The 16,582-nt window shown below is 39.1% G+C and overlaps 2 protein-coding genes across 2 annotated transcripts; one reads left to right on the top strand and one right to left on the bottom strand.

The window, feature by feature from the left end:
• Nucleotides 1–134: 134 nt before the first annotated feature.
• Nucleotides 135–1,316, bottom strand: LOC145787987 (protein SPMIP2-like). Its single transcript, XM_082599826.1, has 2 exons — nucleotides 1,126–1,316; nucleotides 135–496 (listed from the first exon to the last, which is right to left on the bottom strand). The coding sequence occupies exons 1-2, from the start codon at nucleotides 1,274–1,276 to the stop codon at nucleotides 261–263; spliced, it is 387 nt and encodes a 128-aa protein (XP_082455952.1). The 5' UTR covers nucleotides 1,277–1,316; the 3' UTR covers nucleotides 135–260.
• A 4,538-nt stretch (nucleotides 1,317–5,854) lies between these two features.
• LOC145787482 (sperm microtubule inner protein 11-like) lies at nucleotides 5,855–11,893 on the top strand. Its single transcript, XM_082599232.1, has 4 exons — nucleotides 5,855–5,994; nucleotides 7,242–7,403; nucleotides 9,411–9,552; nucleotides 10,524–11,893. The coding sequence occupies exons 1-4, from the start codon at nucleotides 5,898–5,900 to the stop codon at nucleotides 10,570–10,572; spliced, it is 450 nt and encodes a 149-aa protein (XP_082455358.1). The 5' UTR covers nucleotides 5,855–5,897; the 3' UTR covers nucleotides 10,573–11,893.
• The last annotated feature ends 4,689 nt before the right edge of the window (nucleotides 11,894–16,582 follow it).

Below are 16,582 nucleotides of genomic sequence, written 5' to 3'. Positions count from 1 at the left end.
TACTTTTGTTCAGATCTTTGCAAGCTCAACTTGGCATAATTTTAAGCAGTAGGCTTAGCTCAGAATCGCAACATAATATCAGTGTAGTCTCCTAGTCTGTACGATACAATATTTCATTGTAAATTTCGGTGTGCTTGTAATGAGTACGCATTTTCCAGTTAAAATAATTGCATTCAAAGAGCATAAAGCACACAGCTAGTTCAACTGTGGTCTAATCTAAGACACAACAAGGTGCGTCGGCGTCTAGATAAACGTTTCCTTTAACGCCTTCCGGGTTCTATTTTGACTGGAAGAACAGAGTTTTTGAGAAGTTTTTGCACGTTCCATCCTATTTCTCCAGCTCTCTGATGCTTCATCTTGCATGCTGGGGCATCTCCCGTACAAGGCCTATACAGGTAAGAGGCTTCGCTCGTCACTTCTGAAGACAATGGCGCCAACCCCACGTAACGCCCTTGCTCTCCCACGTTCATTCTATGAAATAACGTGGTTCCAGGACCTATAGAAAATAGGAAAGCGTGAATGAGTAATAGTTGGGGTAACTACTTGTAAATAGCAATGATCAGTTTGCTTCCCTGCATAAGAGGTAAAGATGGTCTTACCAAACAATTAGCAGCCGAATTTTTGCTTTCTTTAACAATGCTGTCAAAATAAGATTTTTTTGGAAAGGGGTAAGTTAGTTGATAAAAGACGGTCTCATGAAGTTTCCATAAAATGACGAATGACCCCTTATGTCTGCATTGTGTCAATAAAAAATCTGCAACTTGCCACCTCTAACTGCGGACGTCTTTTATGGACAGTCCCAAAACCGAAGTTAGTCTTCATTGTAACATTGGTGATCTTAAGAAATCCGTTTTAGCGCCTGATTTCACAAATGAAGAAACTTCAAGATCAAACAGCGCTGGTTCAATTTTGCAAAAGTGCGCAAAGACAACTCTCTGTTCAGCTGGAAGCAAAGTTTACAGACAAAAACTTTACTCTGTCAAACACGGTGAACGGGCCTGCGTCAGTGGTTCAAAGCCTCTACAAGTAGAAGTAACTTATGCGAAACTACCAGAATTAAGCTATCAAAGAAGTTTTCCCAATTCGAAGATAAAGGTTTAATCAAATTTAGCTTATTAAGTCTACCTGTATAAATCATTCTCCGGCCGGTAGGTTTGGATTGGGAAGGGTGGTTGTATCGTTTAGTCTCAATGTCGAAAGAACCAGATGTGCCGCTACTTTTTGATGACACAGCGCTGTGGATTGGTCGAGCAGCTCTTCCTGAAGGCAAGCTCATTGTTTTGTTTTTACTTTTAAAAATATAATTTTATTTTTAATATTTCTGATCAACAGAAAAGCTATTATTTTGTTTTGTCAATATTTAAAAATTCACTTTAAACTTGTTTTAAAACAAGCTCTTGGATAACAAATCAGCAAGCACATCACTCAACTTTCACGTCTACAGACATTAATCGCCTTTTTCACATCAATTTAACGTCTGTAGACTTTTAATCAATGCAAAAACGGACTGGTTTGCAGGCTAGCAGCTCTTCATTCTCAACTGATAAAGTTTTCTGAAAATTCTTGATAATTTTCTCTTGTTTAGATTACACCTCAGCGCTAATTCATAGCATCTCAACCAACATACGTTTTTCAACACACTAAAAATCTACTGAAAATGTTTGAAAGTGTGTCTAGTTTTCAACTATTTGGTCTTGGTGGTTCAAGACCGGATTCTCTGTGCCGAAACTCAGCCACTTGCATCCACTAACATGTGTCGTTTTTTTGTTATCGAAACAGCTGCAGGCACCGGATGATATCTTAACAACTGAAGGTTACATAAAGAGTCGGAGATCGTGACATCATGGCTGATATTATAGGCTAATCATCTCACGCGCTGAATGTTTTAATCAAAATAGAATAGGCCTACTTTTTGTCTAAATTGCTAGCTCAAGCTAACCTTAAAAATTTTACACCGGGCATTTCTAGCAAATATTTTTGACATTAGGCTACGTACTAGGACAGTAAAAATCCATTCCATCTTTCAAACTCATCTTTCATAAGCTCAGAAAGACAGTGAAATATTATTATGACTTGTGAAGTCGCGCATAAAGAAGCATTGAAATATGATACTTTCCAAACAACACAAGTTATTGTTTTTGCCATAACAAGGTGAATGCGGAAGGACACGCCTTTATATTTATGTGAAAGCAAGCAATCAAAGGAAAAAATTGTACGGTTCTGTGCAATGTAATGTAGCAAAAAAAAAACTTGCTCAAAAATGCAAACATTACCATTGTCAAATCAAAAACAAATTATACTTTTGGCCTAAGAAGTTTGAGAATGTTTTCAGTTAGATACATTAGATAATAAATTCTTTATAAAAAAGTTAATTTGTCGTAAGATTCAATAATACTGTAATAGTATGTGTTAACCTTCACCAGACATTGTTTAATATCTGTAATGTAAACCATAAACAAACATCGGCTGACCAAACGGTTCTTTGACACAAAATATTCGTCGCATGTGGGCGTTATTAAACAGCTTCATGTAAACAAAGTATCGCCATGACACTTCAGGAATGAGGATGTAGCGAGGAGCTGCTGAAAGAGAAGTAAGGTAACGCAACTTATTTCTGAGTTAATTGGTCAAATATTCGATTTTTCAAAATATTTCGTGCTTTCATTGAGCTTCAAGGATCTTATTGCGGTTTTGAGAAATTTAGTATCAGACAAGAGACTCATTATATGACAAGATCAATGCCTGGGCATCAACAAATTATTAAAATACCTATAGCAATGCACTCCAGTGAAGTAACTGTTCCTTCAATTCAATTTTTTTGCTGCTTCTGCAAAGATGTACAATTCTTGTTTATATGATATATGCTTCTTTCTCTTTGCAGGCACTTTTTTAAGCGCTTGACTCAAGATTAATCTGTGCTGGTTCGTCTTTCGGTGTATCGGTAGCCCACAGTATGCGCTTGATAAACCCATTTCAGGACTGCTCATTGGCACTTAGTGGATGGAATAATTCCCTGGCAACAACCACTGGAAATATCATTCCACTTTGTCGACAACCACAACCTCATTCCACAACCTCAACCACAACCTCAGCCAACAACCACATATCATTCCACTTTGTCGATCCCCGTAACCGGCCCTGCATTAAAAGCTTCTACAAGTCTGCTAAACGACCTGGAATAACCTACCGTATCAGTCGGGTGCAACCTAGTTCGTACCCTGAACAGTACCGGCACGTTCCCTCAGTTCGTAACCTGAAAAGATCAAAAGAAAAATTTCAAAAAAGCCAAAGTTGCTGTTTGGAGTTTCCGCAAACAAACAAACTGAAAAGATCGATAGAAAAAAATACAACAAAACCGAAGTCGCTGATTGCAGTTTCTGCAAACATTTTAAAAGGGTTAGGGTTTAGGGTTAGGAAAAGATCAAGAGAAAAAATTTAAAAAAGCCGAAGTCACTGATTGGAGTTGAAGTTTCCGCAAACAAACAAACTGAAAAGATCGAGAGAAAAAATAGAACAAAGCCTAAGTCGCTCATTGCAGTTTTCGCAAACATTTTAAAAGGGTTAGGGTTAAGGTTAGGAAAAGATCGAGAGAAAAAATTAAAAAAGGCTGAAGTCGCTGATTGCAGTTTCCGCAAACAAACAAACTGAAAAGATCAAGAGAAAAAAATAGAACAAAGCCTAAGTCGCTGATTGCAGTTTCCGTTTTTCCGCAAACATTTTAAAACTTCCGGTAATGATCTTAAGAGTTTGCCGAAGTCGCTGATCGCAGTTTCCGCAAACATTTTAAAAGGGTTAGGGTTGAGATCGGAGTTTCCGCAAACATTTTAAAATTTCCGGTAATGATCCTGAGAGTTTTTGTTTGTTTGCGGAAATTCCGATCGGCGACTTCAGCTTTGTGCTATTTTTTCTCTCGATCATTTCAGAGGGAAAATTTTTAAATATTTGCGGAAACTGCAATCAGCAACTTCGGCTTTTTTTAATTTTTTCTCTTGATCTTGTTAGGGTACGAACTGAGGGTACAAACTGTTCAGGGTACAAACTAGTTTGCATCCGTATCAGTCCGCCCTGATAGCTCGGTTGGTTAGCGCATGACTTCTGAAGCTTCAAGATCAAGTGGCCCTGGTTCGACTCTCTCTTAATGTGCGCTTGAGCAACGCACATTAAGGACTGCTCTCCATTCAGCGGCATCTAATGGATGGAATAATTCCCCGGCAACAAGACTTCAGCAATCGGAAACTTCACTCTGTCAATCTTGGTGACTGGGCCTGCGTCAGTGATTCAAAGCCTCTACAAGTATGTGAAACTGCCACGATTAAGCTCTCAAAGAAACTTTTCCAGTCCGAGGATAAAGATTCAGTCAGTCAATCAAAGGCATTGTCAGTATGAGGATAAAGATCCAAAACGAACTAACCAATTGTATCCAATCCAGTGCAAGCACACATAGCTAGACTGTAACGTCAGGATGGCCATTCCATTCACAATCAGTTCAATTTTTATTTCAGATACCAGCATTTACAAAACTAACTTATTTTTTCAATGCAAAGGAAGTAAAAGAAAATGTACTTTTTTATGCTTTTTCAATCTTTTCAGGAGATTCTTTTGATGATCTTTGTCTCCACCCCAGTACGCTACTGCCACTCAAACTATGACAATCTTTTTTAAATATTATGGCATTGTAGGTTAAACAATGTGCTTTTATTCAGATTAGTTTTGTAGAATGATTTTAAGTACTGACAGTATCGTCTGCCCCAATAGCTCAGTTGGTTAGCGCGTGACTTCTGGAACGACGAAGCTTCAAGATGAAGTGGCGCTGGTTCGACTCTCAGGGTGTGTGCTTGAGCAATGCACGTTAAGGACTGCTCTCCATTCAGTGGTATCTAATGGATGGAATAATTCCCTACCAACAACACTTGAACAACGATCGGAAACTTCACTCTGTCAATCTCGGTGACCAGGCCAGCATCAGTGAACAATTCAAAACCTCTACAGTCTACAAGTAGAGCTCAACTGATATCACTTTTTCAAGCCAATGCCGATACCGATATTTATGAAATTTTTAGGCCGATATCGATATACTTTAACCGATATATATCAACTAAGAAAAATTTGTTATCAACAAAGTTATTAAGCAACAAACCAGTCCAAGAAAGTTTATGCATTGGTTACTGTAATGGAAAAATCATTCTTAACATTTTTTATCACAAAAAGCACCAAACAAAAAAGAAACAACCAAATGCAATACTGTTTTATGTTCAATTCAATAATCGAAGCTCAACAGTTTCAAATTGTAGTTCAAAAAACATAGTTTCTCAGCATTCATGCCAAAAAGAGAACATCTTTTGTCATCGTAAATCAGTCCAACATGACAAGAGTTTCTGCTAGGATTCGCACAAAGACCGGTATGGTATCACCGCCACTAGCCTGATAAACAGAAGCACAACCAGGCAGTACCAATTAAATAGGCAGCTAGAACTAGAAGAGCGCCCTTCCACATGCACAAAACAAGACATTCAAAAGCATACCCACATGCTGTGTGCAAAAATGGATTGTGTGCAGCCGCTTGCACTTGCACGTAATTAAAACGAGAGAGTTTAAATGTGCGTTTGAGCAAATTGTGTTTCTTCTAAAGGCATGTATGACTGGTTTTGAGTGTGCTTTTGCTGTTTATCGGCAAAAAATAGCCGATACAATATATCGGCTACTTCTGATGTCAACCGATAAATATCGGTTGACCGATATATTGGTCGAGCTCTATCTACAGGTACGCGAAACTGCCAGGATTAAGCTCTACAAAAAGCTTTCCCAGTCCAACGATAAAGAGTTAATCATGTAAAAAAACATTGTTTCTCATTTCAGATTTAATATCAGTTTAACTGAGCAATATTAAGATACTAAGTATGGCATTTTTTGGCTTAACTGCTTTTGGCTATCAGGATGCTATTAAATCTAACCATGGCCCAAAAGCAAGACCACACACTTGTTCAACATCTACTGGTAGGTGTATGCCAACTTCAATTGTATAAAATATATGCTACATCATATTAAATTTAAAGACTAATATAATTAGGCTATAACATTAATTAATATGTACCATTTACGTTTAGTAATGTCTTGAAAGTTGTTATCAATGTATTTCATTAACCTTCATCAATGATAAAACAGTTGCATTTTTGCATTTCAATTAAATACCATGTAGACACCTAAATGATCACAGGTTTTATCGTAACTAAGTGGCTGTTTATTATAGGTATATACATTCTTTGTTTGTAGCATTATTTTTATTGATACAGTAGTCGTCCCCTGGTTATTAACCACACCTAGAGACTAGACGATTTTGAGCTTTTTAAGCGGAAGACGATTCTCTGGCACTTCTATGCATTCAGTAATTCCTGACTTACCAAATTGAGCTTAATAAGCTTGTGGGCCTATTAACCATGTAAATGGGACTACTGTACCTATTTTTATACATTAAAAAACATAACTAATGTAGAGCTGTGACCACCAATACACACTTTTGTATATTTGGCAACATAATAGAGCTTTGTGAAAGATGCTTCGCTTGTACCAAAACAATATCATATTATTCCAAACAGAATAGACAAACAAACTCTCATTATATTTAACTTTTGATATTTCTAAGAATTTAAATATGCAGAGCAAGAAAGACGACTTACAGTATAAGCATATAGTTGTCTGTTCAAAAGTGGATTATTGCATTTTATGTGCTGGGCTTTCCAGATCTTACGTACATTAGGATGTCAACCATACATTTATTTATCAATTAGAGCTCAATTAGAACATCTGCATTTGAAATGTACACACAAAAAGGCAATTAAAGGTCACATACTTTCATGTGCAGCATGTAAAAACATTCTTTTGATTAAGCAATTTAAGAACATGTCTGAGAGGCAGGTCTGAGTACTACTTAAATAAGATCATGAAAGTGCTGCTCAGAAAGCGCAACATCCACCATTAAACAGACAGTTATATGATCGTCGCACCATGGAAAGTGCATTTCCTTCTTGTTTAACTGAGTATGTATAATTGTATATGTATAATTTAATGAAATTATGAATATGAAAGTAACTTTGATAATTGTGATTTTGCTCATTTAATTCTCTCTGCTTAGCATTGAAAATTTGTTGTTGTTGATGTATTAATACCACTCATTGTATGAGTATCTACAACATTTTGAGGCGGATAACCTGAGAGATATATGACGAGGAGTTGCTTGTTTTTAGGATCTTCAGAGCCAGCTCCCCAACCTGTTAAACTCCCACCATTGCCTAACACAGGGAGGGTAACTGATCATTACAACAACTTTACCAATCCAGAAGCTGGTAACGAGCAAAGCTATTCGAAGCACATAACACTTTTGAAAAAGCATGTTCGATCAAGGAATGGTATGTAAAAATAAACAGTTTGTTTGCAAGTTACAAACTGTATGGTCAATGGTCATACACTTTCCATTTATGAACTATTAGCACCAACCGGTTTGCATAAACAAAAGCATGCTTGATTGCAAACTGGTGAAGGAAGTCTCCTACAACTCAGCAGTTGTAAACTCAGCACATTGCAGTTGAACAAGTGACAACTGAGCTAGTAACATTTCAGCAAGTGGTTGAAATTGATAAATGATAAACCTAAGCAAGTATATGAAAGCTAAGCAAGGCGACACTTGACAGGTAACAAGTCAACAAATTCACTTTAACAAGTCATGACCAAGCAAGTCTGATGTTTGACGAAAATTGTATTTGCTGACTTGGGCAGTAGAGGAAGTGTACTTGCCGAGTTGACGCATCTGCTGAGTCGTCGCATGCCGAGTGGTTCGATTACCTGGTGAAGATGCATCAATGTTGAACTTGTTATGTTACTTCATTTCTTGCAATTAATGCTTTGTAATCTAATATAGAAGATCGTGACTTTTACAAACAGTTGACAGCAGACCTTTGGAGCAGTCACATAGTGGTTGGTTGGTTTTGAATCTTTATTCTCGGACTGACAAAGCCTTGATAGCTTATTCCTGGTAGTTTCATATACTTGTAGAGGCTTTTGACGCAGGGCCGGTTACCGAGATCATAGCCGTACGAGCCAGGGGGGCATGGGGGGCAGCCGCCCCCTGTTGTTTCAAAATGTCGTGAATTCGACAAAATCTTGCAATTATTAGGGCAATAATTGCTATATAAATAGCTACAAAATTGCATGAATTAAGAAAAACTATAAATTAATATCTTTTACCTATCAAACTAAGTACAGCCTCTTATTTGCACAAGAAATGTGCCGCAAAATTTTTATTTGGCACACCCAGGGATATCTAAAGAAGGGGATACAAAGGCTCAGAGCGATTGCTGATTCTCATGACACTAGAAGGGCAGTAGTTGGTACCGCGTTAAACATGCGTTTTTTTTTAAATTGCAGAAAGTTTTGTAGTGCAGCTGGTACACTCAGCTACACCAGACAGTTTGCAAGAGTTATGTAGAACATATCTAAAGAATACTTGTTTGAAAAGACAGTTGAATGGTTACCAGTTAGCTGTTTTTTTGACAAAACCTTTGCAGTTGGCTAAGTGTAAAGCAAGTATACAGGTAGTTGAATTAACAAGTGATTATGAGCATTCATTGAATATCCATACCTGGTTGTAATAATGCAATGCAGGCTGTCATAACAAAGTTCATTAAATTAATATATGTGCCAATTGTCATTTTACTATAAACAGAAGTTATTTAAGATAAATAGAAGCCCTTTTTTTGTCACACGTAATAAAAGTCTTCGTATCCCTTTCTCTAGATATCCCTGGGCACATCCGTATTGATGTATTGTATGGTGATCAAACTGTAGTACGAAATGCATTTAACCAACAGCATCATGCTAATTTGGGCAGCCACCAAAATATGTCTCTAATAGTTTTGTGAAACTGCCCAAATCAAAACGCAAAATTTAGTATACTGTATATATATCTAATTTTATTAATTTTCACAAATGCATCGTGTTGATTTGGGCAACTAAAAACATGAAATTATCTGATGAAACTGATTAGTCTGTTCATGCAACTGCCCAAATTAGCGTGAGGCAGTTTCCCCAAAATGAACAAATTCATTAATTTTTTCCATTACATAACTGTATCGTTTAGATTTGGGCAACAAAAAGATATGAAATTATCTGATCATTAGTCTATTTATAAAACTGCCCACATTGGCATGATGCAGTTGCCTCGGCATCAAAATTTACAAAATCTTTAATTTTTTTCATAATATCTATAAATGCATCATCTTGATTTGGGCAACTACAAAATATGAATTTATATAAATCTGGTGAATATTTTTATAAAACAATATTCGCGCGCTAACCAACTGAGCTATTACTGTTGCACTGTAGCTTATATGTAACGTTGTGGTCATTTCTTACTGCAGCACCAAATGAGCTTTACAGGATTCCATTGACGGATGCACAACAGTATGGTTGGTGGATTCCTAATGAACGCGCCAATCCCAAAATATGTTACCCTTGGCACTACACACCTAGACATGTGCACTGCAGCAGTGAAATGACAAGGTATGAAATGGTGAATGTGCAAACAAGATAAGAAGTGTAGGCTACTTAAAAGAAGCGTTGATGATTTTCACTTGTAATTTATTAAAGATAGGCAGAGAATAGTTATGCGCTACACCGCTACAGCCTACAAAATGCTTTATTTTTCGAAATTTCGCAGTTATAGGGTTCAAATACTACAGCAGGTTCTTTCACAATTAGCGTAGTATATTTACTCGGCATACTATAGATGCAGCGACACATAGACCTACACATTCGCTTGTTAACCTGTTTGTAGGTATCATTAAAACTTTATAAACATGTTTTCATTTAACGATACGAATCCCCTGAACTTCTCCACTAAAATTTGCTCCTTTGCAGTAATATAACCTCCGAGTAGTAGCAGATCCATGGGGCGATTGCTTAGAAAAAGACATTAAACACAGAAAAGTAACTTTATTCACGGTGTATTTGCAAGGTCGGTTTAATGTAGGCCCACACATCATTGCGTTTTGTTGAAATGTTCATCTAAAGCTACATGCTAATGCTATCCACCGCTACCAGCGTAGCTTTGCTAAAGCATTGCGCCTAATTTTTTATTGAATAATTGTGCATCGGTTACTTATCCTAGTGGTGCGATCGTTTGTCCTCCACTAAAAATAACCGGTTCGACTCCTATCGCGAGCACGTGGTGGTTTCTTGGTAAGAAACTTGATGGGATATCAGAAGATGGATACAAAGATTCACTTTCTTGTAGCCTATTCCCGCTCAGTTAGTCCAAGTCTTTAACCAACAGCCAAGTATATCAAACTATTCAGTAGAATTTAGCGTTCAGTTTGGTTTGAGTGGTGACTTTAGGCCATATTCAAATCACAAAGTTAACTATCATGCAATGAAATATTCTGTAGTTCCTAGCCTAATTCAGTATAGGCTACCCGTGTTGCAGGTTATAACATGCAGAGTGGTGATATAATCCTAATTGTTACATTGTTTAGGTTTGTGGACTCTATGGCACTGACGAACCGCGAATTCTCTCTGTTTTGATCGTCTTTAACCCTCTAATATGTTGGTTGCATTTTGTATTTAACGTCTGTAATATGTTGCATTTGAAGTTACCGCTGTAGTCTTTACAATTACGCCGATAAGAATACATTTATCGATTGACTTAGTTGATGGAATTGCTAGAACGCATCCTTGATGTTTAAGCTACCCAAGCATGTTATCCTTCACTCGAAATTGCTTTAAAAAAGAGAAATGTTTAAGTGTTTTGTGTTAGCCTACCTTATTGTGCCATGGTCAGCGCTTAAATGTCGAAAGTTTACAAACTCTCGCGATTCGAAGTTTATGCTCTGTAATCATTGCCTAACGCTACCAATAGCCATATGATGTTATTAAAATAAAATGGGTTTCTTGTATGCTGTTTGTTCTTGTCGCTATGTTAAACTCGATTTTTGCACTTAAAAAAGGTTACCTAATGCTGAATGTTCATTTAAACGTGGCAGATGTTTTCACTATTAAATCACTATAACGTTATTGTCATTTTATAAATAAGTTAAGAGCTGTTCAATTATTACCTATATGACGCTAATTTCTTGACCTGCCCATATGACCTTAAATATGGTCCTTGTTGTTAAATATTTAACCTGCCGCTACCGGGACCGTTGGGAGGATATTTTGGGCCCGGTACCCTACCAATGAGTTCCTTGGGCCCCAAGTCAAAACTTTTGTTTGAAAAACTTATTTTATCCAAAGAATACGCGGTGGTTTCTTCATGTTCCCGGTCCCCTAAAATCATCCCGAGCCTGGGTTAAAAAGTACCCTCTGGACCCAGGCCCGGATTTAGGGCGGGCAGAGGGTGCAGGTGCCCCGGTCCCCCCGACTTTTAAAGGGCCCCCTACGTGGAAAAAGTATGATTTTGTGTTATATTTTTTTTCTTTCAGCATTTGAAGTTTCTACAAAATACTGTGCAGTGCTGGATCAATGCTACTGTAGACGTAGAGGTAAATTTTCGCGCCGTAGCCGCGAAAAATTTTTTGCACGGGGGCCCCATGATCTAAAAGTGCCCCGGGCCCCCCATCAGCTAAATCCGGCCCTGTCTGGACCCCCTGCCAACGCTACTGGCCACAACATTACTGCTTTAGTAGGATTCCACAATTTGCCTTTGCACAAGGACTCTTAAATTGTACTATGGCTACGGCATTTGTAGCCTATAGTAGGCTACAATTTACTGCATTGAAGTGGCCTACATGTGATACTTTTCTCTAGTCCAACATTGTATGGTGTGAAACTGTGAGTTTTATTGTGTATTTCTTTGCAGAATAAATTGTCTAGCCACTGCAATTAGCAGGAGGCTACCGAGCCCATATTAATGGTCAAAATATACAAGGCTGCGAGGCTAAATATCTTGTAACCAAGCACAGTCTTTAGGCTAGTAACTGATGAGTTAGTTCAACCATCGACTATAAATGGCGCTTTTAATTTTCTTTTGATCACGGCCTCATAAGTGTTTTTAGTGTCAAAATCTAGGCTATTTAAAAATCAAATTCTGTTGTGAAGTCCCGAAATGTGATGACGGCATTAACAAAGACTATTGCATGTAGGTTGTAGGCCCAAGTTATAAGTTAGCTTTATTGTATCCCACGTTTAGAGGTCGGCAATTGCGCGCTATAGCCCATATGCCTAGTGCGCTACTGTTTTTGGTAGCAATAGTGGCAGCAAATTTTTGTTAGAGTGCCGGCGGGGAGTGCCGGCTGCAGTAGCGAGGCAGTGCCGGTCGTAGGGTATTTCGGGCCCTGTGCGGAATGTGTTGCGGGCCACAATGATCCAATTCATTAGCGTAGCTAAGTATTTTGAAAGGGGAAGGGGGGTTGACGACCGGCGGGCGAAGACACCCAGCGGAGTGGAGTCTGGGGGGCCTCCCCCAGAAATTTTTGAAAAATTACTTTGAATTTGGTGCATTTTGAGCGCATGTTCAACAAAAATTTGGGTATGACTATTAACTGTAAAATGGTGCTGTTCGGTGACATAGCAAAAGGATAACATCATGTTTTCTCTGGCATTTTTCGGAAATAAAACTGTTCGGAGTCTCCATGTTTTCTTGTTGCTAATATCCTTAAGCCGCAACTGACTTCAAGGATACCGGTAGCCTACTTGCTTGTGAATCGAATTGAATTTTTTCCATTGGAAAAGACAAAAATTACTGCATTTTCTGAGTAAGTTGCGGGCCCTGTGCGATCGCACGGTTTGCACACCCCAAAGACCGGCACTGAGCGAGGCTGCTGTTTTCCCAAGGCAGAGGAAAAGCGAGATGTCACAATGACACTGACAATGTCTCGATCGACCAATTTAAAATTATCTCTCGAGGCAGATCTGATTTTCAGACTAAGATCATGGAAGCCTTAAGAATCAAACGTAGCCTAATCCATCTTTTACCCGGCAGGTATTCGCCTGTAGCTCATCGTTCCTTTTGTGTGTGTTCTAATTGTTTGTTCAAATGTCCAATGTCTGTAGTTTACACCTCATGTGATCTGTTTCCAACCGTATAATTTACTCGTGATCATTCTTGTATCATTTGTTCAGTTTGTGTTTTTCAGTCCAGAGTGTAGTTTTAGTTAGCCTATAGGCTAGTGCAAAGTCGAATTTATCTTACTATTTTTTATTTTATGTAGGCCTATGTTATAGCCTATTGCAGATTTAAGTCCTGATGAGGACACACGTAGGCTACGTGTCGAAAACGTTTGAGTTGATTTATTATGTTATACAGGGTGGGCCAAAAGTAGGCTTACAGTAATAAAAAGTAGGGTTTGCGTCTAAAAGTAAATTTATTGTTTTCATGTGGATACCGGTACTTTTAAACTTCAAGAATGCCTGTTATATCTTACACAGAAACTGTTTAATCTCATGAAGTGTTGTTCCAGACAATTGTTCACCTAATCAAACGTCATATAAAAACCGTTCAAGTCTACTGAATCTTACGTCATGGAAATTCCTAAAACATGAGCCAAAACTGCACCATCGTTCGTAAGACTTGTGTCAAACCTGTTTAAACATGAAATATTGCGTCACACTAACTGCTGACGTGCCTTTGAGTTATCACAAATTTTTCTGATTCATTCTTGAAGTTGTTTGTTGGAAGTCGGTCGCACATTTAACTGGTTTATTTGGTGCTTGCTAGCTGGACAAATTCTCCGTCTTTTATCCAAGTAATCTGTTCTGTAGTGACAGTTTTAGAGGCGTACGGTGTTACGTCCCATTTTCGATAGCCGCGGGCTAATTTTACAGGAATACACTTTTTGAATAGACGTTTTGAGGAGTGTTTCTTTTTCGGTCACTACATGCAGACAAACGGATCCGGGAACTTTATGTTACAATTTTCCCACGAAGAGATTAGGGAACGTTCAAATATTACGTAACGCTTTTTTTCTGAATTTTTGACCCCCCCTCCCCCATGTAACGCCAACGTAACGCTTTTTTCAATCCCCCCCTCTCCCATGTAACGCTTTTTTACTACGAATTTAGCACAAAAAACTACCATTCCGTAGCCTACTCGAAAGCGTTACGTAACGTTTTGCTTGAACCCCCTCCCCCCAATGTGACGCTAACGTAACGCTTTTCATAAACCCCCCCCCCCTCCCCCTCGAAGGCGTTACGTAATATTTGAACGTTCCCTTATGGTTTACCGCTGTGACCATAAAAAATAAAAGACGAGTTCTTGTTAGCTGGTAGGCCAAGAAGCACATAAAAAAAATAAAAGACGATTTTTGTTAGCTGGTAGGCCAAGAAGAAATTAAAGCATAAAAAATAAAAGACGATTTTTGTTAGCGGGTAGGCCAAGAAGCACTTGAAGGCATAAAAATAAACGACGTGTTTGTTGTCAGCTAGTGCAGAAGAACTACTTAGAAGTAGAAGAAATAATAAAAGAAGATTTGTTGGTTGGTAGTCTACACTCTTACAGAAGCAAAGAAAAGTAAAGACATTTCTTCTCAGTTTGGTACTGAAGAAAAATAACTTTGACATTCATTGGCAAGAAAGAAGATTAAAAGACAATCCATCTGTGCTTGTAGATTCAAGTGGAAGAATCCAAGCAAGTTTTGTGGACTTTAGGACTTCATACCCGTACAGCTACGGTATCGTGCATTTAAATTCTTTTTTGTATTTTTACGGTCTTTGCAGTTAAGTTTTTTATAACTACTGTAGCCTAATAATTTTGTGTGTTTGTGTAACTTAATTTTTTTAATTGTTAATTTAGCCCCAACATTTAATATGTCTACACTCGGTGGTGACAAGGACTCGACCGCCGTAGACTCGACTGAGTTTAAGCCTGATGATGTTCTTTGCGGTTGGGCAGGCCATTCTGGGGAGGGACCCAGTAACGATGAGGCTAAGTCAGTTCGAGAGGCCCGGCATCTTAGAAGGGATATTTTGACTGAAATTGGGGAACTTTCTGTAGCCCTAGGTTCTTTGAGTGATAAGCAGGAACTGTTAATTTTTAGATGTAAGTTATCTACTTTAGAAGAGGAATTACGGCATTTCCATGCTCTTTTGACTAAAATCTTTAACTCTGCAATCTTGGCAGAACTTCGTGATAGGGTAGATCCTTGGCAGAACTTCGTGATAGGGTAGAATTTAACTCGTTAAAAAATAACTTTGAACAAAAAGAAAGTGAGTTCTCAGATATGTTGGATGCTGACATACATCCTGAGGATAGCGCCTCAAATGTAAGCACTAGGATGTCTAGGACTTCGTCTCGGATAGTGGCACAAATTAACCTGCAGCTAAGACGAGAGGAGCTCCAGATACAAGCTGAGGCCGAAGCGAGAGCTGCTGAGGCTGCCGCGCGAGCTGAGGCCATTCGAGCTGAGGCTGCCGCGAGAGCTGAGGCCGAAGCGAGAGCTGCTGAGGCCATTCGAGCTGAGGCTGCCGCGAGAGCTGAGGCCGAAGCGAGAGCAGCTGAGGCCGCCGCGAGAGCCGAAGCGAGAGCTGCTGAGTTCGCACTCAAAGACGCTCAGTTGAGGGCTGAACAACGTAAAGAGGTAGTTTTAGCTGAATATCGATCAGAGGTGGGCTCTCGGCGTAGCTCTAAGAAGGGCTCTTCTAGGCATTCCAGAAATGAACATCAATCGCAGTTTAATTTACATAACCTTTTCCAAACGCCCGTTCAACCTGTGAGTGGACCAGGGCAATCCACACGTTTTCCAGCTATTTCAGGAGGTCTCGGGGCCGCGGCTAAGGGTCTTCTGAATGCTGTAGAGCCACGGTCTGCGAATTACAACCGAACTCCTCCCCCAGAGCGTACAGGTCACGGGGCCGCCATTAGTATTAATGCTTTGCCCCCTTCACAGTTTTCTGCGCCGCTAGGTTTTGATCGCCCAGCTACACGTAATTTGGGTGGTTGTGAGAGGCGTATCGCGTCTCCTGATTTTAACGTGTGTGAGGATCGTGATCGGGCTGTGCATGTGACTGAGCCCACTCAGCCCCTTAAGGGATATAGCTTGTCTTCTCCCGCTAAATCGAGTTCTCAACAGCAGGATTGCTTTTTTGAATACCAAAATAGTAGGACGTTTTTCGATAAGGCGGCCTTGATTGGTTACGATGGTAATAATATGCCATTTATCTTCTTTAAAAATCGTGTTACGGCCTTAATGGCAGCTTCGCCCTTTAAGGGGACTTGTTTGACTTTGTTACAAGCAGCTTGTGTTAGAACAGCTGCGCAAACGATTGCTAATTTGGTTTCTGACACCCCTGGCTTGTCAGAGGAAGACAGGATAGAAATGTCGTTAGCTCGCTTGTCCCAGCGTTTTGGGGTTCGTGGAGGTCTTTTCGCAGAACCAGAAATTAGAAAGTATCGCTATGGTAGCAAATTGACTTCGACCTCTTCCAGTGATCTGAAAGAGTTTAAAGATGAATTATCGCAGTGTTTGCTTTACGCGCAAGCTTATGGTCAGCGTGACAAATTGGAAGGACGTTTTGTTTTGGATTTGGCTAAGCGACTCCCGTTTGACGCTAAGCAGCGTTATCTTGACTTTTTAGGTGATCAGTATGGTGGCACTAATGA

The sequence above is a fragment of the Aplidium turbinatum genome, chromosome 18, assembly GCF_918807975.1.
Source record: "Aplidium turbinatum chromosome 18, kaAplTurb1.1, whole genome shotgun sequence".
In the NCBI taxonomy this organism is placed as follows: domain Eukaryota; kingdom Metazoa; phylum Chordata; class Ascidiacea; order Aplousobranchia; family Polyclinidae; genus Aplidium; species Aplidium turbinatum.
The sequence above is the reverse complement of the archived record's forward strand: the minus strand, read 5'-3'. Positions and strand labels throughout refer to the sequence as shown.

What these genes read in the sequence shown, in the direction of transcription:
- LOC145787987 (XM_082599826.1), bottom strand. Translation starts at nt 1,276, where the DNA reads ATGAGCTTGCCTTCAGGAAGAGCTGCTCGACCAATCCACAGCGCTGTG. An exon ending in CCGGAGAATGATTTATACAG is followed by an intron (nt 497 to 1,125) that starts GTAGACTTAATA and finishes TATTTTCTATAG; the next exon opens with GTCCTGGAACCACGTTATTT.
- LOC145787482 (XM_082599232.1), top strand. Translation starts at nt 5,898, where the DNA reads ATGGCATTTTTTGGCTTAACTGCTTTTGGCTATCAGGATGCTATTAAA. An exon ending in GCATGTTCGATCAAGGAATG is followed by an intron (nt 7,404 to 9,410) that starts GTATGTAAAAAT and finishes TTCTTACTGCAG; the next exon opens with CACCAAATGAGCTTTACAGG. An exon ending in TGCAGCAGTGAAATGACAAG is followed by an intron (nt 9,553 to 10,523) that starts GTATGAAATGGT and finishes TACATTGTTTAG; the next exon opens with GTTTGTGGACTCTATGGCAC.